The sequence below is a fragment of the Mytilus californianus genome, unplaced genomic scaffold (assembly GCF_021869535.1).
Source record: "Mytilus californianus isolate M0D057914Y unplaced genomic scaffold, xbMytCali1.0.p SCAF_5, whole genome shotgun sequence".
Classification (NCBI taxonomy): domain Eukaryota; kingdom Metazoa; phylum Mollusca; class Bivalvia; order Mytilida; family Mytilidae; genus Mytilus; species Mytilus californianus.
Genome location: NW_026262701.1, coordinates 36,523,889 through 36,546,877, shown reverse-complemented (window position 1 = coordinate 36,546,877; position 22,989 = coordinate 36,523,889). Strand labels below are relative to the sequence as shown.

The following is a 22,989-nucleotide window of genomic DNA, read 5'->3' as shown; positions in this document are numbered from 1 at the left end:
TCATTCAATTAAAATGGCTAACTTGTGATATTACATTGACTTGGTTGTTATCTTTATGGCATTGCCTTGAATATTTTAAGGTAATGACGTATTTACATGTTGATTGAATATTATCACCCTTCGTAGATTTAATAGGCAATTTTATATTTTAAAGATAATATGAATATATTTTTAACTTGCATTCAAGCAAAAAAACAAAAGTTCTTATTACTCACCAACTGCTTTTATACCAGTTTTCTGTTAGAATTGTTTGTTAAAGGCTTAAAATAAATGCATATCGCTTATGAAAAGAAAATGTTATGTTTTCTTCAATGAGACAGCTACAAACGATACATAATAACAAACAAAACAGAAGACATATACAGGTCAATACACGGTACTCAACAATTAACATGGGTGTCTATACAATACATGTATATTAAGGTTTTTGTCGGCTCCAGTCTTCTATCCACTTCAAGTAAACAAGAAAACAAAGTTCGAAATTGGTTGGCCTATGTTAGAGAAGAATGACACATAACTTGACAAGGATGTCAAGTAGAAATAAGTATTCGTGTTAATATCAATGTCAATTGTTTCTCTGAAATTACAGGATTTCTTTTCGCCGAAATATGAAACGACCCGAATGTTAAAAGATAAACACGACAACAGAAAGGTGTAATCTAATTAATAAATAGATTGGAGGACATTGCAATAAAGGCGTTGGAAAAAATACAAACAAAAAGAGTAAGTAGGAACAGTATTTTTTTTAACTTTTCACTTATATTCTGTATATTATAAAGAAAAACTACTTGTAAACAGTGCTTCTTCACAGTAAACAATTAAATGAAAACAGGTACAAATTATAAACAATATGATAATTTTAAATACCTACTTAAATATTTTGTTTTATACCCTGAAGTAGAGGTCGGTCAATTTAAAACGTATCCAAAGCATCCTATACGTTGCCGTATACGACGTATACGCATCTGGAGGAATATGCTTGAATAATTACTTCGATCGCGAGTTTTACTCGATGTACTTTTTTAAAACAATGACGGGGATCAAACTTTGTGGCCACAACTAATCAATTTAAATCTGCTTATTTCTGAATACCTCACTAAAATTTCGGACCATAGTGGTTAATTGGTTTGTTTCAATGTCATATGTTGTACGTATGAGTGGTGAATCGTGATTGTAAAGGTTGTTTAGGGCTTTTTGTAATCAATAAACGCTTGGACAATATGGATAAACTAGTGAGTAATCTAGGTTTTAAATTTTATAACGAAAGCCTGTGTAATACAGTCTTAGCTTGATTTGCCACAAAATCCATATTTTCATTACATGCAGTTAGACAATGAATATAATCTTGGTATATGCTCAAAATGGCACGTCTCTTTTAATCAGTATTTTTTCTGTTTTTATATAATGCACTTACAATGTACCTGGATTTTGATGTGCATTTTTTTTAAAGATAGCAAAATAAACAAACACTTGAGTTTCATTTGATACGGTCCACTCAATTACAAAGTTTAAATCACCTATTGTTTGCAGATGTCTATTGGCCAATTAAATCAATACAACTCACAATATTAATTATATGAGGAGGCCTTCTCAAACCTCATTCCCAACTTTGTTTATGTTGGCACCTTCTGCAGGAATAGAAAAACATGAATAGCAAAAGCCAGTTAAGATTTTAATATTCTGAAACTTAAATCCAGCTATGCTTTTAAACTTTTCCAGATGAACAGGTTTGTCTGTACCCAGAGTGAAATTTGTGTTGTAAATACGGCCATATTTGCAAAAAGGTTATGATTAACCTTAAAACTTGGTATAATATATTGGCTTTTTGAAAGTATATCTCCAGATAAGGAGACCTCTAAAATTGATCGACCTCTATGGTTCGAAATTTAAATGAGGCATTCAAAAATAAACAGATGCAAATTAATCAGTTATGGCCATAAAGATAGATTCCCGTTATTCTTTTCAAATAGTATATCGGGTAATACTCGCGATCGTGGTAATTATTCTAGCATATTCTCCAGATGCGTATACGTCAACGTATCGGATACTTTTGATTACGCGTACATTGCTTCACACTGGTAAACTAGAAGTAATACTATCATAATCATTTTCTTTCAACAAATAATTCTTCCTTAGATATTCATAATAAAATTCGCGATTTAAATATCTAGTTTAAAGAACACCTAATCCACACAAGGCCTACGTTGACTATCCCTCTAAATCTGCATATAAAAACTACAGGTAAACATCGATTTTAATCAATGAGAACATAGTCGAGTTTCGTTTACGTGTTGAGGACACCAACATTTCAATGGGAATACTAACTTTATTACCGATATAAATGGGTAAAGTATTTTTTTCTGTTTTAATTGAACATTCTCTTATTACAGTGATTATGGTTCATCATAACAAATGGACAACATTTTTTGTTTCAGAAAGATATAATCACTTTTGGATTTTGAAGGGCATTTTTTTTCCTTTCTGCAGAAGGTGTAAAAATAAACAAACACCTGAAATGCTTTGATACTGTCCACTCAGTTTAACCCTTTAACTCATCTATAGTTGTGTAGATACCTATTGTCTATCTATTGTCCATGTCAACCAAGGACAATCAATACAATACAATACAGATTTTACCTGAGAGGGAGCATCTCAAAGTTTTATCCCAACTTAGTTTATTTTTACACCTTCTGCAGAAATGGAAAAAAATGGCCATCAAAATCCAAAAAAGATTTTATCTTTCTGAAACACAAAATGCATTTAACTTTTATATATCTAGTGGATGCCAGGCATTAAAACTTTTCCAACTGGATAGGTAAGTCTGTACTCAGAGTAGTTTTTGAGGTAGAAATACCGCCAATTTTGTCCATTTGTTATGATGAACTTTAAGATAATTAATGTGTCACTCCAAAGACAAAAACCAAAATGTCAGTACGAGTCTTCTTTTCCTTATGTTTTTCCGAATTAAATGTTGATAAAAGTTCTTTGAAAATCGCTATGAACGTAAGGAGCATTGGGATAAGCACGTAAGGCTTTCACAAAATGTTGCTGTGTCTGGAATAGTTTGGTTAAAAAGGCATTTCTTTATCTATTTATTTGGATTTTACCTCTGGATTTATGCATTCGGTGTCATATTAATTCCCAAATGTTCTAAAATCTGGAAGTTTTGAACTTTATATGTGACACTTTGGACTTATAACATTATATGATAAGGAAATTTAGTATGATAATCAACGAGTCAACAATCCACCAAAGTCCAAATGACGTGGATCTAAGTAAGTATATGTGAACGTACGGCTTTCAAACATGAGCAATACCGTTTCCGTAAAGTCAGCTATTAAAGTCCCCGATATGACAAAATGAGTAACAATTCAAACAAACATACACACTATTAATGACAAAACAATAAATAAAAACCAAATATGACAGACAGCAACCAACGACAATTAAATACTGAATTACTGACTTCTGACTTGGGACTGGCACATATAATATATAGCGAGGCCATACATGTCTGTGAGCCCACAACCCTATCCTAACACACAGGATGTACAGTGGTGTAATAACACGATATACGAACAAATTCAAACAAATATTTGGAAATTGGTTGACTCGTCAGATTTGTACGTAGCCCAGAAACCAACTAATATACAAACAAAAGACACAATTAGCCAACTAAGAATACTCACAGTTGTTGAAAGCTAGTTAAATACAATTTATACTTAACAAATAAATCATGCTATCCCAGACATAAGTATCAATCAGTAGACATCCAACTTATTTAGTGTAAAGACGTCGTAAATAGATCGAGAAAGGCATGACCCCGTACAATGATACAATTTAGGTACATAATATCGATAGCATATAGGAAGGACCATACGTTTTCATAACTCATATTTATTTATGGTTTAATTATCAAACACGTAATAAATGTAAGAACTGATAAAACATTTTATGATGACTTCAACTTTACCACTTTAAACCACTTACTTGGAACTCTTTGTTCAATAGCCTCGTTGTAAGCAGCAACCCTCTATCAAGGAAATCTATGTCAAGATCTTGAAAATCGTTTCAACTGGAAGATATTTACTCCATATGCAAGTGATACTGAAATGCTTGCTATATAGAAATTAAAGGTTTGCAATTTGGAACCTATACTTATCCCTTTGTCGTTAAGTTTGTTTTTAATTAACCCTCATTGTCAATTGTTAGTTATAAGTCAAGACATAAAGCAGACTTATTTGTATCTTGGGTATTCTTTATTTCAACTTCGATGAGATAATTGTGTTTAACATAATCATCAAACTGGGAACTATTTAGTGAGAGAAAATCATGTATATAACGGAACGTGAAGTTAATGGATATTACTACCTTCTTTTCTAAAACGACCCTGTGCAAAGTTTTCCGCATGTGAATAAAGGAACAACAATTCATCAAAGATACTAAGCTAATATAAATTTGGTATGCCAGACTCGCGTTTCGTCTTTATAAGACTCACAAGTGACGTTAGAATTAAAGCAGTTGGAAGGCAAAATCAAACACAAATTGAAGTAAAAGAAAAAAATACTGTTAGTTTAGTGTGACGTCCATTTTCATTGAACTAGTACACATTTAGTTTAGGGGCCAGCTGAAGCCCGCCTTTGGGTGCGGGATTTTCTCGCTGTGTTTAAGACCCATTGGTGGCCTTTGGCTGTTTTCTGCTTTTTGGTAGGGTTATTGTCTCTGACACATTTCCCATTTCCATTCTCAATTTTATTGTCTTTAACAATAAAAAAGTGTCAAATTTTAAAACGACACAAGTCGATGAAAGTTGTGATTTATAGAAAATTTCAAAGATCTGTCGTTATCACAACGTTCACCAAATAACAAAATATCAGTAAGATTTAACGCAAAACCATACACGACTTTCCTGAATATGTAACTCTGTATACAAATTGGAAATCGAAAAGATGGAAGATAACTTGAGTGAAGACACAGACTCTTTTATTTGTTTTACTCATACTCTTGTCCTCTTTTCTTTACTTGTGTCTAGTCACCAAATTTTACACGTTATGTTTAGCAAAGATTAATGCCACCCTTCAGCAGGTACAGGTAACCCTTCCCCGACATCTTAGCTGCGGTTTTATTGAGACTTGTAAGTTTTTATTTTACTGAATAATATTATGAAGACAATTTTAAAACTTTTTGTTGTTTTGATTTGGTCATGGTGCTGTTTTGTTTTTTTTTCAGAATTGATTACATTCCTTTGTATCTTCTTATTTCTGTTTTTAATATTGTAGGTCAAAAATGAAGATTGGAATAATCTTTTTGGACCTTTTTATTTTCAAACAGCATTTTTTAAATGTTCTATCTGAGGTGTCCGAAGATTTTCGGAATTGTAGACATAGCTTTTATCAAGATACTCCGCCATATTTCAATGGTTTCACGAATTCAGTACAAATTTGTCAAAGACATAGAACATCATCGAATCGTTTTTTTGCAATAAATTACAATAGCGTCCAGAGAATACCTCATTACAGTGCTTATTTGATTGATTCATTTGATACAGGTGGTAGCCGTGCCAATTTCTGGTTTCTTGAACCACAGCTGGCAGACCGAACATTTCCTCAGGAAATAGTAATAGATAATAACCAACCCAGGTATAGGAATAGCCAAGCATTGGATGCAGACTATAAAGGCTGTGGATATGATAGGGGACATTTAAATCCATCCTTTTATCACAGTGAAACTAAAGTGGCAAGGCTGGTTACAAATAGTTTGACTAATGTTGCACCGCAGGTTGCAGATTTTAATCAAGGGATATGGAATAAGTTAGAAAAGTCTCTTTACAATGCTATGAATGAAAGCTGTAATTTTGCTGGAGCCAAACGATATTTTATTACCGGCGTTATCCCTAGTAGTAGAACGAAAATATCTAATGACAGGGTCAATGTTCCAGATTATTTCTGGACAGCGATGTGCTGCGATTCCTCTCGTGCAAATGATGCTACAGAAAGGATGATGGGTTGGTCAGCTGCATTTCTTGGTGGAAATATAATAAATTCATCAATTTACGTTTACACAATCGAAGACTTTCTCAATTTTCTGGCTAGACATACATCTTCTAGACGTCCTCAACTGTTCGCCGATTATGCTAATGCAAATACCCATATCCGTAACTGTTTGTTCAACCAAACCCAAGCTGCGACTATGGTAAATGGCATCATACAAGATAACGCAAGGTTTTACAAGCAATCTCTTTTTAATAGAATTTGCAATTCAGTGTATTGCGCCGTGTTAGATCGTCTTGGTTAATACTGATATATTGTTTTGCATTCCTCCGATAATGACATTACCTGTCAATCTAAAAGTTGTATGTTATTGGTAATGTGCAATTTATATGCACACCTATTTTTATATGTATGCACACTAAATAAAATGCACTTTAAAGGAATGTTTTAAAGGGGCATTGGCTACAATTTAAACAAAAAAAATAAAATACATTTTTTTGTTTCAAACATTTATGAAAAGATGAATATTGAAATGATATTTTGCTATTAACAGTCAGTTTGGTTCAATTAGATCAAAATAAAATCAATCGCAAATGTATTATTGGCTTGCAAGTCAACAATTCAACCTATTTTGAATCTGTAATCATGTAACCCTAACTTGACCTCTAGCTGGAGATGGGTTACGCATGCCCTAAACGTGTTCAGTTATTAAGAAAAAAGAATATCAACATTGAAAAGTGTAACAACGGAGCCACCATAAGAAAAACCCATTTCGTTGACATATCTGGTCCACAAGAAATTATTCATATGCAGGTAAAACGATGATTTACATTTTTTAAATCTACGACATGAAATCTAACAGACATGGAAAATTACACAACTCCACGTGCTTGTCGGGTCTATCTATATTTATATTCATATTTGTGTCTGTTATGACTATCGGCAGTCTTCAGAGGAAATCTTGATGGTTAATTAGATGGCGTCTATCTTAAAATACGCACGAAATGCTGATACATTATAACGAGTCTATGCATTGTAAATTGTTTCTTTTGGACTTTTTGTAATTTGGATAATGTTTAAAAGTCAAATCGGTGATCATGAATTTGACAACTAATGTCCCTTTACGGTGTCCAACAATATTTTTCATCTTTAAATCAAGAAAAAGGACAAGGGTGGTAGGAATACCAAGATCGATTAGGAACAGTCTTTCTACCTCAATACTTTACACGCGATCCAAATGTATAAACAAATACAGAAACTTTTTCAGGCAGACAATTTCTCCTTTAATGGCTCCGTAAACTGGTAAAAAGTAAAAAGCGAAAAAGGCATTCCATGCTAAAACACATAATTATGTTACTTTTTTTATCTAATCTCCTACGACACACCAACTTTACTGTGCATTTTTATTCACGTTATTCTCTGAACTCTTTATTTAATTCAATTCTAGGCAATACATGTGTATATTATTATAGAAATATATTTAGAAATAAAGGTTACATAAAAGAGCAAAATCCGTTTTCTGCTATTGACTTTGACATTCAATAGCATTGCTAATTAAAGTCCTATGGTCATGATTTATGGACTACAATAACTATCCAAACTTGGTCAAAATGTTTACAAAATGTGTTTACACTTTTGAATATATATTGAAGCAGTATTATACCACCTGGATGTATTTAATCAAATTAATTACATTCAAATCTGGAAAAGAGATATTGTTTGAATTGTTTTGACACTGCTGAAGATGAAAATTATGTTATTTTACTTGTCCTTAACAGGATTATGTTGTTGAAACCTTATGTACACTGTTGATATAAAAATATGAAGATGTAATATGACTGCCAATGAGACAACTCTCCACCAGAGACTAAATGACATAGAAGTTAACAATTATAGGTCACCGTACGGCCTTCAACAATGATAAAAACCCATACCGAATAATCAACTATAAAAGGCCCCGAAATGACAAATCTAAAAAATTCAAACGAGAATGTCTAAGATGCCTTTTAGTGAAAGAATTGCCTTTGCAAAATGTATATGTGGAGGGGCTCCGATTAAGCTAGAAACTGGTAGGTATGAACATTTGCGACTGGAAAAGATGTGTTGTTTGAATGGTTTAATACTTTTGAAGATGAAAATCTTTTTATTTTACATTGTCCTGTTTTTAGTCTTTTTACTGAACCTCTTAAAAATGATGAAAATTTTAATAATTTTACAGTCTGTCAGAAAATGATATTTTTATTTGCGAATCAAGCTATTACTAGATTATGTGGCAAAACCTGTAATTTCATTCTGAAAAGACGCAGAAAAGTTTTATATTTTAAAAAATATCTCAATTATGCTGTTTGTTTATATCATTCATGTTGAACTTTTAATGTATATACATATTGTTTTAGTTGGAAACGTCTCTTATAAATCTGTACAGATTGGCTTTTGTAAAAAAAAAACCAAATGTATCTATTATGATTGTTTTGTATAATTGTTTGCAAAAGGTGAGATTTGATTGAATTGAAAATTTAATTAGTAAAAATCGTTATCAGGCAGAAAGTATAAGAATCATCCAAACATTTCTTTCCGGTATAATAGATTTATAGATTAATTTATAAACATACGGTTATTTTTCAACAATGACGACAATGTTCACTATTGGGAACAAATTTGAAAAATTCTATTTTCATTATATGTAATGGCTTGACCATTAAGTATAACCGACGATTGGGCTCAAGCAGAAAAGACTATCAGGTGCTGATACTTTAAGGTTCATCATAACGAATGAACAAAAATGGCTGTGTTTTCACCTAAAATTTTACTCTGAGTACAGACAAACCTGTGTAGTTGGAAAACTTTTAAGGCCTACATTAGCTTCCACTAGATATATAAAAGTTAAAGTTTCAGTATGTGGTAATTGAATATAACACACCAATTCAACTTTACAATTTACAAAATCTTCTAAAAATAAGAATTTGTATGATTGTCAATGAGACAACCTTCCACCAGAGACCAAATTTGTTGATGTTTGCAACTATAGTTCATGGTATGGCCTTCAACACAGAGCAATATCCATATATATAATTCAAAAGATTTGATTTAATCTCATTAAATTATACAGCAAAGCATTGACCAAATGGAATGTATTGAAATGTTCCTTTTATTTAGTTAGTATAAAAGCATTTGATGTAATCATTTGAATAGTATACATTGGTGTGGTTTTTGAAGACAGTCCTATATTAATTTTCAGCTTGTTGTAAGCACAAATATGTATGATTGTATATAAAACCTTTAAACATGCATATATGCTTTGCATACGTTTATTCTGAAACAACATACAATTATTACAATGCATCAATTATAACTTGCATCAAACATGGATGTATGCCTGTTCAAAGCTGTTGCACTTTTTCATGTTCAGCAGGATCATATTTATTTGATCAGACTACATGAAGTTGAAGGTTTTGCTACAAGTTACCCATTTTATACTTGGACATGTTGTGAAATGGTTAAACAGGGTGTCGGGAACAAATTGAGAAGCAAAGTAAGGTAATATAAGAACTAGTATATGAGATATATAAAAATATTAAGCACCAAAACCATGTAAATTTCTGATCGCTCGCATGCTTAAAATTCTTTTCATAGATTTAAAAAAAAAATATTTCAAAGATAATATTGCTCCCTAGTAAAAAATTCTTTCGCCTGCCACAAATCAAACTTTGAAAAAAAAACAAATAAAAAACTTTGCTCGTTCGCTACCCTTCATTAAAGGAAAGAGTCCGAAGAACTAGAAATTAATTTGGTGTGGCCTAAAGACGATGTTTTTTTCAAAAGTTTCCTTTATTCAAAAATAAAAAGGTACATTGAAAACTTCATAAACACATATTTTACATAAAGATGTATTTCACACATTGTTGTAGGCTATATTTTAAAGGGAGCTCTATTACTTGCTAGAAAAGTATTTTTTAATGGACTAGATAAGACTTTTAATTTGATAGTTATATAACAATTGAAAAAGACTAACTAACCCTTTCATGCGACTTTATATTTGTTTCAAATTCTTCATCGTGAATTCGCCATACCAAAACATGATGGTATTTTAGACAAAGGAATACAGTTTGCTTTTTAAAATGTTTACTACAGTACCTACGGGAATCAAATACAGAAAACATGGAACATACATTCTTGTATTTGTGTTGTATTCTACCATTTATCTCAGATGAATAATTGTCTCAATGGCAATCATACTGTATCTCCTTAATGTGTGGACTCTTAGGTCCAGGCAATAATATTGGGAAACTATAAAATATTTTATGGGCGATGTGTTCTTCGGAAATTCAACATTCGGAACTCATATCTTCACAAGACGTATATGAACACTTCTTTTCTTTGACATGGTTTACCTTTCGGTTATTTATTATCAAACCTTTTATAGCGTGAACCCCTCAGAGTTCACTAATGTAAGTTGGGAGCTTGTGTAGTATTAAGGAATGACGGCTGATTTTTTCAAAATACAGCTGTATTATTCATAGCCGATGGAGACATTCGGTAAAAGGCTTCTTTTAGAGTTTCTTTACGCTGAAGTTGATCAGATGAAAATGCAATAAGCGATCTGAATATTGTTTTAGAGATACTTATTACTTGAGACTTCTTAAATATCCCATACAGTTGTTCCTCCTTAATTTAGAGACTGATATGTTTTCGTAAAGAAAAGCTGTGTTCATATACGAGGTTATCGCCCTGTTAATCGTATTTCGGATATTAAAAAGCAAAACAAGTGAGAGTGTTCAACTGTTATACACGTGGGATATTTAGCGATTAAACTACGTTTAACCCTCAATTCTCTTAGGAAAATGCCTTTACCGAGTAGGGAGCAGCAGTAACATACAACCTGGTCTTTCGTTTGGTGTCTAGATATCTCAATTAATACGTTACTCTAGTGTATATTTCACTTTATGGACTTCATAACAGGGGTGTGCTCTTAACACACAAGAAAACTGTTATTGCGCAATACTGTGCTGTTGTGCAATTCTGTGTTGTTGCGCAATACTGTGCCATTGCGCAATAGTGTGCAATTGAAGATTTCTTGCTATTGCGCAATACTGTGCTATTGCACCATACTATGCTATTTCGCTATACTGTGCAATTGAAGATTTTTTGCTATTGCGCAATACTGTGCTATTGCGGAATACTGTGCTATTTTGCAATTCTGTGCTGTTGCGCAATACTGTGCAATTGAAGATTTCTTGATATTGCGCAATACTGTGCTATTGCGGAATACTGTGCAGTTGCGCAATACTGTGCTATTGCGCAATACTGTGCAATTGAAAATTTTTTCTTGAAACTTTTCAAAAAATTGAAGAAAAAATTTATGAACCCCCCAAAAAAATTGGAAAAAAAATTAACCTAAACTCAATCCCAGCCTTCCCTTTGTGGTATGGAACCTTGTAGTACAATTTTAGAGAGATCCATACACTTAAACACAAGTTATTGTCTGGAAACTAAAAAAATGCTGTTTTTGGCCCCTTTTTTGCCCCTTGTTACTGAACGTTTGGAGCAATTATCCCCAAACTCAATCCAAGCATTCTTTTTGTGATATGGAACCTTGTGGTACAATTTCAGAGAGATCCATATACTTACACACAAATCATTGTCTGGAAACTACAAAAATGCTTGTTTTTGGCCCCTTATTTTTCCTAAACTGTTGGTACCATAACCCCCAAAATCAATCCCAACCTTCCTTTTGTGGTATTGAACCTTCTGTTAAAATTTCATAGAGATTCACTTACTCTAAATTTGTTTTCACAAAAATAATTGATGAGAAAAAAAATGACATACCAACATAATAGCTTTCATTTCTTTTTGAAACCGTAGTTTCATAAATATGTTTTAACTAGATATTATTAATGAAACCAGACTATAATGAATGTCTTCACCATAAATCCCATATTTACTTGGCCTTTTGGACTTTTTTTATTCGAGCGACAGTGATGAGTCTTTTGTAGACGAAGCGCGCATCTGGCGCACACAATTTTAATCATGGTATCTATGGTGAGTTTACATCCTCTGATATTCCATACAAGGTTCAATTTGACATTTCAATAGTTATTTCAGGGATAATAAAATCATCATGCAAATATCCTTTAAAATTGATGAAGGATTAACTATTTATTCAATCAATCGTTCTTTTCGCCCCAAGACAAAGTATGTAGTGTCAAGTTACGGCAAATAATTCTCTATGAAATATGCTATTATATGATATTATAGAGCACTGTGCGGGACAAATTTGCCATTCTAGAATTGGCAAATCTGACTTTGTTGTTTTACAAGATAAAATAAAAATGTTTTGGCCAAGTCATAGATAATTAAAAAACATTAATTTCCTCATATGTCCCAACGTGTCACTGTTGTCATTGTTGTCACTACAGCTGATTAAAAGTATATTTCCCATTGAAAATATAAGAATTCCCATGGGAATATTAGAAGTTTCCATGGGAAATTTTGAAGTTCCCATGAGAAAAGTACTTTTCCCATGTGTATTTAAAAGTTTCCATAAGAACTTTACAGTCCCTATGGGAAAACAAGAATATAAAAAGTTCCCATGGGAATTTAACTTTTTCTATGGGAACAATGTTTCTTCCCATGGAAACATATAGTTCACAATGGGAACATTTTTTTTCCATTTGAAAGGTTGTTCTCCTAGAAAAATTGAAATGTGTTGAAAATACAGGATTTGTGTTCAATTATTGCAGTTAGCAAGTTTTCAACAAATATCAATATGGTTTCGTGTAGATTGTTGTAATCAATATGTAACTTCCATAAAACTCTGATTATCCAGTAAAATATGAAGCAATGAGAAGTAAGTTTTTAAATTAAGTTGTGTGTGTGTGTTGTGATTAACAAAATACTCCTTCGCAATAGTTATGTACACTTTGATTCTTTCGTTTAAATTATATTCAATTGTTCCATAAAACCAATTATGCTTTTAAATGCTGACTGTATGATTAGAACAATATATATATTAAAGGCATTATTGTGTCATGGAAGGATTTCAAATATCTTATTTGCCTCGACCTGTATAAAATTCATATAAAACATACTGACAAAATGTATGTCACCAACATTATTTAGAAATAAATATGAATAAGAGGCGATAAAGGTATAAATCAACTAGACCGCAATCAAACAACACAAAATAGCTCATGTATTTTTTTTTAAAAGTCACCAATAGCTTAAATAGATACTATGACAAAATTAACATCAACACTAAATTCACTAAATAAGAATAAAAACATGGTAAATGATAACCCTGATTACCACTGGCAAAGTTCCAGGTTATTGACAGGACCATAAAGATATGTTGAGGTTAAGCTTATTAAAAAATTATTCTTATAGGGAAACAATTTATCCATAGCATAGAATGTAGAGGGATTGATTATTATACAAAGACAAATGTCCAAACAAGAACAATTTTATCTTATCTGGCAATATGAGAAATAGAAGTGACTGTATATTTCTCTTTTTTTCAACTTATTGTTGATATACAACGAAACTCTTAGAAAGAGTTTCATTGTATATTAAGAACAATAAACAAACAAACTAGAACAATGTTATCATATCTCGCAATATGAGAAATGGAAGTGACTGTATTTTTCTCCTTTTTTCAACTTATTAGTGATATACAACGAAACTCTTAGAAATTGTAATTTCTAAAATAAACCTAATACTTAAACATAGCAGAATGTATTACACTAAATGTAATTCATACATAACAGTAATAGTGCACATTAGTTTCAAAATTAGATATTGTCCTTACCTTAAACGTTCTTTTTTAACTGAGGACTTGAAGTTTGGAGAGGTCTTTGTTCATTTGCACGAAATGTCAAATTCCGCCCGTATAAATAAAATCAACAGTAGTATACTGTTGTTCAAAAGTCATAATTCGACTAAGCAAAAGCTAATCCGGGTAAAAAACTAAAACCGAGGGAAATACATCAACTATAAGAGGAAAACAACGTAACAACAGAAACACTGAACTACAACAAAAGCAAACGCCAATATTCTTAGAAACGGACTGTGTGATAACAACTGCCATATTCCTGACTTGGAAAGGACATTTTAAGAAAAAATGGTGGGTTGAACCTGGTTTTATGGCTAGCAAAACCTCCCGCTGATATGGCAATGTTAAAAATACAGCTAAAATGACCACACTACGTGACAGGAATACAGTACAAACAGTGACAGGAATACAGCAAAAAACAGTGCATGCATTTAATTTATACTTTTTTACAGTCTTATACATGTTTAAATCACAGAAAAAAGTCACGGAAAAAAGTCATGGAAAAAAGTCACATGAAATGAAGTTACAATGATAAATTTATAAGTTATTGTTGAATTATTTTTTTAACCTTGTATATATACTTTCATTTTAAGATTTTCTTTAAAAAAATATTTAAATGTTTAAAAACCGTTGATTATTTTTATTTTATTTTCTATTATAGAACTTATTGGATAAAAGATTAAAAAGTATGTTGAAAAACAACTTTATTTCCGGTGCGTAGAAAAATCGTAAGTTTTGACATTTTTATACAAAATACAAGATCTATAAATCAGCAAACATTACAAAAAGTTTGTTGAAATATCAAAATTTATAACAAGGAACAATTTATACTAAAATTTTGATTTATCATGTTAAATCTCTGGAAACATTCCTTGTTGAATTGGGGTTTGGCTTACTTCAATGGACGTCATGTTTTATAACAATCATCTAGATGATGTAGACAATTTCTTTACCTTCGATTTTAGGGGGTGGGGGCAGGCTTATCTCGTCCCCCCCTTTTTTTTAAAACAAAAACAGGTTTTAAGGTCTGGGCTTATACTATTTGTTAACATTCAAATGAAATGAAACGTAAGACAATTTCTCCGGACTATCTGTAGATTTGTCTTTGTCAAATGGGTCATAAAAAACAAACAAAACAAAAAACTTCTTAAACAAGGTCATCCAAAAAAAATATTTTTTAAAACATTTTGATATTTCAAAGAAACCGAATTTTCTCTGTGTGTGTGTGTGTGTGTGTGGTTTTTTTTTTTTTTTTTGCTTTCTTACACGTATCTGTATAAAACAGTCACAAATCACTTCTAAGAATCAGAGATCAACGATGTAACATTAATGCATTATTTTTTTTTAAAGTGATCAAGTTGATCGCTAATAGCACAATTTCTTCAAATTTTATGACACTGGAATTTTTCAAAACACTTAATAGTTATGCATCGATTCTTTTATTAAAGTTTTGTTTTTCTCCCACATTTTAAGACAGTATCTCACTGCTGTAAATATTTCTATATTAATCTATGTTTCGATCAAATGTATTGTTAATATTTCATCTTCAAAACTTGTTTATTAGATAAATTTGACCAACACGACCAGAAATACTGGAATAAACCTTGGGTCAGGCATGACACGAAACATGACATGTGCCGATAAAACATAACGTTATAAATATTGCTTTGATAATCTTAAAACAAACATTTCAATTTAAGAAATAAATACTTTAATTTTGATGTTGAATTCAATTATATATGTCCTGAATGCAGTTTTATGTGTGGAGTGCACTCAGGAGTCCTGAGTCTTCGAAAGGTGATCGATATCTCATGGTCCTAAGTTCAGAGAACCCCAACACATCAATTGGAAACATAACTTCAAAATAATTTGGATTTCAAAACATGGGCTAATCGAGAAGAAATTGAATTGAACACATATCAGAATGGGTCAAAACAATCAGGTCTCTGATAAAACGTCGAATTCATAAGTTGAAAATCTGTGTGAATGATCGACCAAAGGCCGTTTTAAGAGACAAAGAAGCTGTGAAATGTCTATCATTTCTTCACGATAAATATGCTGTTATTCCTGCGGACAAAGATTCAAATAATATTGTTTTTGTTTGTAAGTCGTACTACTACGAGTGTCTTGTTAACGAATTAGGAATATATGAGCACTTAGGTAATCCCACATACAAACACATATCATTTGACAAGGATGAGATTTTGGCTAATCATAAGTCCTTCGTGCCTTCAATGAACATTACATTGAACAGCAAATCTGAGGACTTAACATGTTTGTATTGGATACCTAAGCTTCACAAAACAACGGTACATTGCCGGCTCATTTTCATGTTCTACAAAGGAATTGTCCATTAGATTGACCAAAATTCTGTCCGCAGTGAAAGATGGTCTTCAGAAATACTGTGAAACTGTTTACTCGTGTAGTGGTATTAACCACGTATGGATTGTAAAAAAACTCTTAAGAACTTCTGGATAATTTTAAATCTCGATCTTTCTTTGATATTTATTCTATCAAACTTTTAATTTTTCAACCCTGTATACCTCCATTCCCCATGTGAAATTGAAAAATCGTAAAAAAGAAATAATCCACATTGCTTTTCAATATAAGCTTTGGGATACCATACGGCATATTTTGTTAATAGTGAAAAAAAGGTAAAACATGCTACATGTACAGAGAGGAACAAGTGATCAACATACTAGAATTTCTTATTGTCAACATATTTGTTGAATTTAGAGGTAGACTTTTTCAACAAATGTTCGGCATTCCTATGGGAACAAACTGTGCGCCTCTCTTTGTCGACCTCTTCTTATTTTCATATGGGTCGGAGTTTCGTCAGACAAAAACAAGAAGATAAAAGCCAGGTCATTTAATTTCACATTCAGATACATTGATGATGTTCTTTCCATTAACAATCCAAACTTTTCCGATTGGGTTCCATTGATATTTCCTCCAGAACTGGAAATTAAAGAAACAAAAGACACGGCTTTCTCCGCCTCATTTTTAGACTTATACCTCGAATTTGACATAAGTGGTCGTTTCAGCACCAGAATCTATGACAAAAGAGACGATTTTAATTTTTAAATTATGAATTTCCTGCGCTATAGCAGCATAATACCAACTTCACTTGCATATGAGATATACATTTCAAACTCATTCGGTATCAAAGAGCTTGCAGCTGCTAGTCAAACTTTATAAAACGTCTCCAGTGTCTGCGCAGAAAGATGATGCACCAGGGTTATTTTAAAGAACGTCTCGTCCTTTTTCTCAAAAAAGTTCATCAGAAGATACCAAGACCTAAGGCTTGTTGACAAATAATCCGTACCAACTTCACAAAAAAACATGATGGTCTTGAAGTATAGATTATAGGTACTGACGTTGTTTGTCATCTTAATTACGTGTTATAGTGTTCTTTTTATTTGTCTTTGTATATTTTTTGCTGTTTAGTCTATTTTTGGTAATATACTTTTGGTGTGGCTAGGTATTTATACATCCCGTCATCGTGTTATTGTGCTATGGTCATTTTTGTATTCTTATCTTTCATTTTTGTTTATGTACTTTATCTATGAAGTGTCTTTATTGATTTATGTTTTTCTTTGTTGAAACAGTTATTTGTTTTTTATAGTGATTAAGATTATAACACAGTGTTGACTGTTGTACCCCAATTTTATTATATTTTTACCTATTATGTCTGTTTGTTTTGCTCACACATTGTTTGCAATATAATGGAATTTTATATGACTGTCACACAAGTGAGAGGTTTAGCTCACTATAAAACCAGGTTTTAATCTACCAATTTCTACACAAGGAAATGCCTGTACCAAGTCAGGAATATGAAAGTTGTTTTCCATTCTTTTGATGTGTTTGAGCTTTTGATTTTGCCATTTGATACAGGACTTTCCTGTTTGAATTTTCCTTGGAGTTCGGTATTTTTGTTATTTAACTTTTTAATAATTTCTAATCAACATGATTATTGATATTTACAATACACACTGGTCATATACATAGTAGTGTCAGCATATTATATAAATACGAGTAGTATAGCACGTGTCGATAAAAACCTGCATAGCTTTATATATCTTAAAACACAAATTTATTAAAGATTACAAATAAGATTTTCTTTTGAGTAGTAAACAGATTTTAAAGTTGAATTAAATTATACATGTACGTCCTGAGTGCATTTTTTTGTATGTTCGGAGTTCCCATGTCGTTGTCATTGTCAGTATTCAAGGATCATCTTACACATATTTGTGTTATAGGGCAGCTGATTGGAGACAAGTGACAGATATCCACGCCTTCATTAAATGATGTCCAATCAACTGCCTTCAGAAACAAAAATTACACAATTCAAGCCTGGATAATGTTACAGAGATTTGGTTGCGTATTCAATATTTGAAAAAGTTTATAAAGATATTATTGTGTAATAAAACGTTTAAAGTTAGATTGAGGTAAATTGTTGTGTACATCTCCCTTTTTGGACTTTCTATTTAAACTGAGAAATACAAAAGAAGACCGTACAGCAGGTTTCGCGATTTTGCAAGAAATGTTAAACATCTACGTGTGATATCATTTTTATTTCGAAAAAAAAATATATGCAATTACACAAAATCAATTATAAAGCTATTTGTACCATACTTTTACATTCAAAAGTCTTTTACTGTAAGTCAATAATTGATAGCAATATATTGATTGTATTATATCGTAGTAGATTGATTGGTTACTATTAAACGCCCAGTGGCAAGTATTACACATCGCTGACCACTTAGATGTTCAATTGATCCTCAGATTCAAATCTTTTAACTTTTTGTCGAATAACATATAAAAATTACATGTATATACACTTCTTTGTACTAGACTGAAACGGTAAGCGTATGTCGGCAATAGGTTATGTCTATCAGAAGACATTATTGTGATTTCGAGCCAGATTAACCTATGTTCTAACTTTACTCATTAATACTGCGTGCTTGTGGAAAAGAATAAAATACCAATCTCGATTGATCGTGTTGGGTTGCTGAACAAAACGCCTCCCGAACTCAGGGAGAGCAAGCTGCCGAGACTACCATTTCTAATTGTTAGTAATATTTATAATAAATACATCAGTCATAATTCATAAATCGAAACATGTATGTTGCAGTTTTCCAAAAAAATAATAAGAATGTTGAATTTAATTAATGCTCTGATTATACAAATTAAAGCTCCCGTCAGTTCCTTATATTATTTCATAGCTCTTTTACAAATTCCAAAATATCAGAGTTTAAAAGGAGAAAAGAAAGCCCTAAACACAGTTCTTTTAAAGACACTAATCTGATATCATCTATAAAAACATTAAAGATGGTAACTTTCTTAAAATCTAAAGTAATGCTCTTTTGTATTTAGTTTTATATTTGTGGTGGGTTTTTTTTAGTGAAGTAAGTACGCACTTTCCTGAAGGACGAATGCGAGTTAAAAAATGGGATTAGCATTTCAGAGATTGGTTAGGTAGTGTCTTTATATCATTATTGATAAACCAAGTTAAGATATTATAGGTTATGACTAGTGCACAAGAACATAGGTCATCACAGGGTTCGAGCAGTTTCACAATGATAAATCTAGGACATGGAAGGCTATGTTCACCGCAATGAAATCTTAAGAAACAGGAATTAGTAGTTACAATCCTATAATATATCAGTTAAATACTTTAGTTAGATGAAATTGTAAACTTTTAAATATGGGTCATTAAAAATATCTTGGCATATTTGTTTGTTCAAGAAAAACATGTAAAATAAATTAAAACGCCATTTATTCAATCAAAAAAAGCCGTTGCATTATTGTTCATCATAATAAATTTACAAAATCAGAATCGTATTAGTAAGAAAGTAATTGATCGAGAAAACACATTTTATCAATATCAAAATAGATAAAAAAAAAAGAAATTGATATAATGCTTCAAGTGAAAATGTTTGATTTAAAAACAGTAATCGTAATGGAACCTTGTCACTTTGTGTTGCCAGTTTCGATATGAAACCCCAAACGTTCAGTACAACAAAAAACACCCGAATAGTTTCAAGTGGACAATCAACCAGCACAAAGAAGGCCAGATAAAGAATAGAATGTTCAGCGTATGCACCAGTGATGAAATTGCTGTTTCAGTGTCTATGACACTAACGCGAAAGTGTGTACCTTATATTTATCATGTTATCATAACAGAACATGCAGAAGGATACGATATGATGACAAAGACTCCTGAACCAGGTATAGTATTTTGTTTTTTATTTTATTTCACTTTTTAGATAAATCAGACCTCATATATTTCATAATTCATCTAGTTGTTATATTGCTACTGATGACAGCTAGAAAATTGGTTTCTGAAAAAGTATAACAAAAATAGCGAACTTCAGGGCAAATTCCAAAAAGGGAAGTCCATACAAACTGTCAAAATCAAACGCTATCATTAAACGGAATACGCGAAAAAACAACTGCTATATTCCTGAATTGATAAAGACATTTTTCGGAAAATGGTGGATTAAACCTTGTTTTATAGCTAGTTAAACCTCCCACTTGTATGACAACTGTTTACAGTTCATTGACAAAATTGCTTGAGCAACCCAAACAGACATAATAACTTAATTTGAAAGTTCAAATAATGCATGTAAGCACGACAAATTCATTTCAATCGTTTGATGTCCTCGCATTGAAAAAAATGGTGACTTTATTAAACTCATCTATTGCAATTGTGAAAATTCAAATTTCTATTTAGCAATAAGGGATTCCGATGGCTGAATGGTCTAAGTAGTACATCTATAGTGCTTAGTGGCCTGTCACAATTGAGATTGTGAGTTCGAACATCACTCAAAATAGGTGTCTTTGACGATCTAGTCAACAGTGCTAAAACCATAACAATCAATCGTTAAGAATCATTTAAGCAACCTGAGTATGAAGTATATACATGATATATCTTCCAGTAAAATTGAAATTCCATAGCTTGCTTTTTTTTCTTCATTTCCTTGATAGTGGTTCCCCAGTGGCAATGTTGACGTCATCCTTGCCAAAGATTGTCGGACACCATTATGAGTGTGTTGACCGTTATGGAATATATGTGTCACGGATGACAATAGATATGTTCCAATTGTTGTAGCCATTCTGCCGACCTCTTTTTCTCGATCGGATTATTAACAAATGAGACTTACGAAATTACACGTATCATGAACAAAACAACGATTACATGTGAATTAGGATCTGCCTACCCTTTCGAAGCAACCATAAATAAGATGTGGTAGGATTTCCAAAGAGTCAACTATCCACCAAAGTTCAAATGAAGTAGATGTAAGCAACTATAGGCAGCCATTAGGCCTTCAACAATGAGCAAAACCCATACCGTATAGTCGGCTATAAAAAGCCCGAACATGAAAAATATGAAACAATTCAATTTAGAAAACTTACGGTGTAATCTATTACACAACAATTTACGAAAATCAAATATGACAGAAATGAATATAATTTCGTTTCAAGGTGTCCTCCCACTAGTGAGGTTTAATTCTCATTTGGCATTTGGAGTCGTCTGCCTCTTTGTCACATTCTGTTATACCGGTATCTTTAATAGCTTACTCTAGGTTTATTGTTTTATAAAGATAATTCCTCTGTTATTTACTCCATTATAAGCAGACGAACCAGCTGAAACGCGTTCATCATCGACAGGACAACGGGAAATTCTTGTAGATGAGGATTCGAGTCGAACACTAATAGCCTCAAACCTGGTTTGAAGTAAAAAAAACCTCAATGTTTACTGTCTAGTTATTACTGAAGATGAAATTCGTAAACCCCTCGACAATCAAGACTCCCTTACTGTAATAGATTTTATGTGAATTTCAAAAGACATTTGCCCTGTATGTTGAAGCATATGAATTAAAAAAGCATATGTAAAAATCATTCGGAAGATACCAAAAGGATATTCAAAACTCATTAGTCGAAGAGAAACATCGAAATCGCAATGCTAAAATAAACACATAAGTTAAAAAAGGAAGTAGGAAACCTAAGATGTATGCTCTTAAGACGCAAATATGATTTTTAAATTACCCCTTTTCTGAGGTTTTGATCAAAATTAATTATAAACAAAGAAACTATCATGATAAACCAACGAACTGAATACAGGAGCATATCCTGCTCCATATGTGGCACCCGTCTAGTTGGTAAAAGAATCCTGTTCAACAAACAATTTCGAACAAAACTTTTCAATTGAATCCTTTTTTAATCCAAATAAAATGCCTTAATCATATTCTTCAATGTACACTCAAACATTTACAGACATATGCAAATTTAAATGATATGTCATTTCAACACAAAATGTCCTAACTACTAGGCTTGGGATACCCTCGAGGACTAAATGTCCACCAGCAGTGACATTCATCCAGTATTTGTAAAAAACGCATCAAAGATTTATCAGGCGTACTCATTGGTGACGCTCGAATCAAACAGGTTGAAGTCTTTTGGTACCCTCGAGGAAAAAATACCGAACAGACGAGTGTTTCGTCTGCATAAGACTCATTAGTGATGCTCGAATATGAAATTTGTTGATCTATTTGATGGATAGTTTTTGCTACAGGTATAACTAGTTTTAAATTTATTACGAAAAAAAAATGTTAACCTTATCTTTGGAATTTGATTTTTAACTGGAAATTTCAAGAGTTTATGCATAATCCTTAAACGTGTAACTGTTGTTGCCGCCTTCAAATGTTTAAAAATTTCATTCAGATATGAATATGTTTTTGTTTTGAATAAATTAATTAGCATAAGCTTTCCGAATTTGCATTATTGTTATCAATATGTTTGCATCTTTAAAAAAGCGTAACATTCTACATAAGTTTGAATGGGAATCTGATATTTTGGTTTCTGAAATTTATTCTGTAGGCTTCAGTGACTAGTTCGTAGACTTTAAAAATGCATTTGTGCACAGGAAAAATCCTTTCATGTACATAACGTATTAACCTTTGTATATCCTCCTAGTACATATTAGCTTCCTAAACAACGCTTCATTTATTCGCAAACCTTAATCAAGTCTGATTAAGCATTTAACCCGACGGTATGATAACAAAATAAACTAAAAACGTAAAAGTAAATTAGATTAGCTTGTTTTACAATGTGAAGCAATACTTTAAACACGAAAGACAGGTAGTGATTGATAAATGTCGTCATGGC

The 22,989-nt window shown here is 32.0% G+C and overlaps 1 protein-coding gene across 2 annotated transcripts; it reads left to right on the top strand.

The window, feature by feature from the left end:
• Positions 1 to 554: 554 nt before the first annotated feature.
• On the top strand, positions 555 to 7,810 carry LOC127701646 (endonuclease domain-containing 1 protein-like). 2 transcript variants are annotated; one of them, XM_052205633.1, is made up of 2 exons: positions 555 to 723; positions 5,280 to 7,810. In XM_052205633.1, exon 2 carries the CDS (start codon positions 5,287 to 5,289, stop codon positions 6,292 to 6,294), a length of 1,008 nt encoding a protein of 335 aa, XP_052061593.1. In that variant the 5' UTR covers positions 555 to 723; positions 5,280 to 5,286; the 3' UTR covers positions 6,295 to 7,810. The 2 variants fall into 2 exon arrangements, with proteins under 2 accessions (XP_052061593.1, XP_052061592.1); XM_052205632.1 differs by lacking the exon at positions 555 to 723 and adding an exon at positions 2,233 to 2,345.
• The last annotated feature ends 15,179 nt before the right edge of the window (positions 7,811 to 22,989 follow it).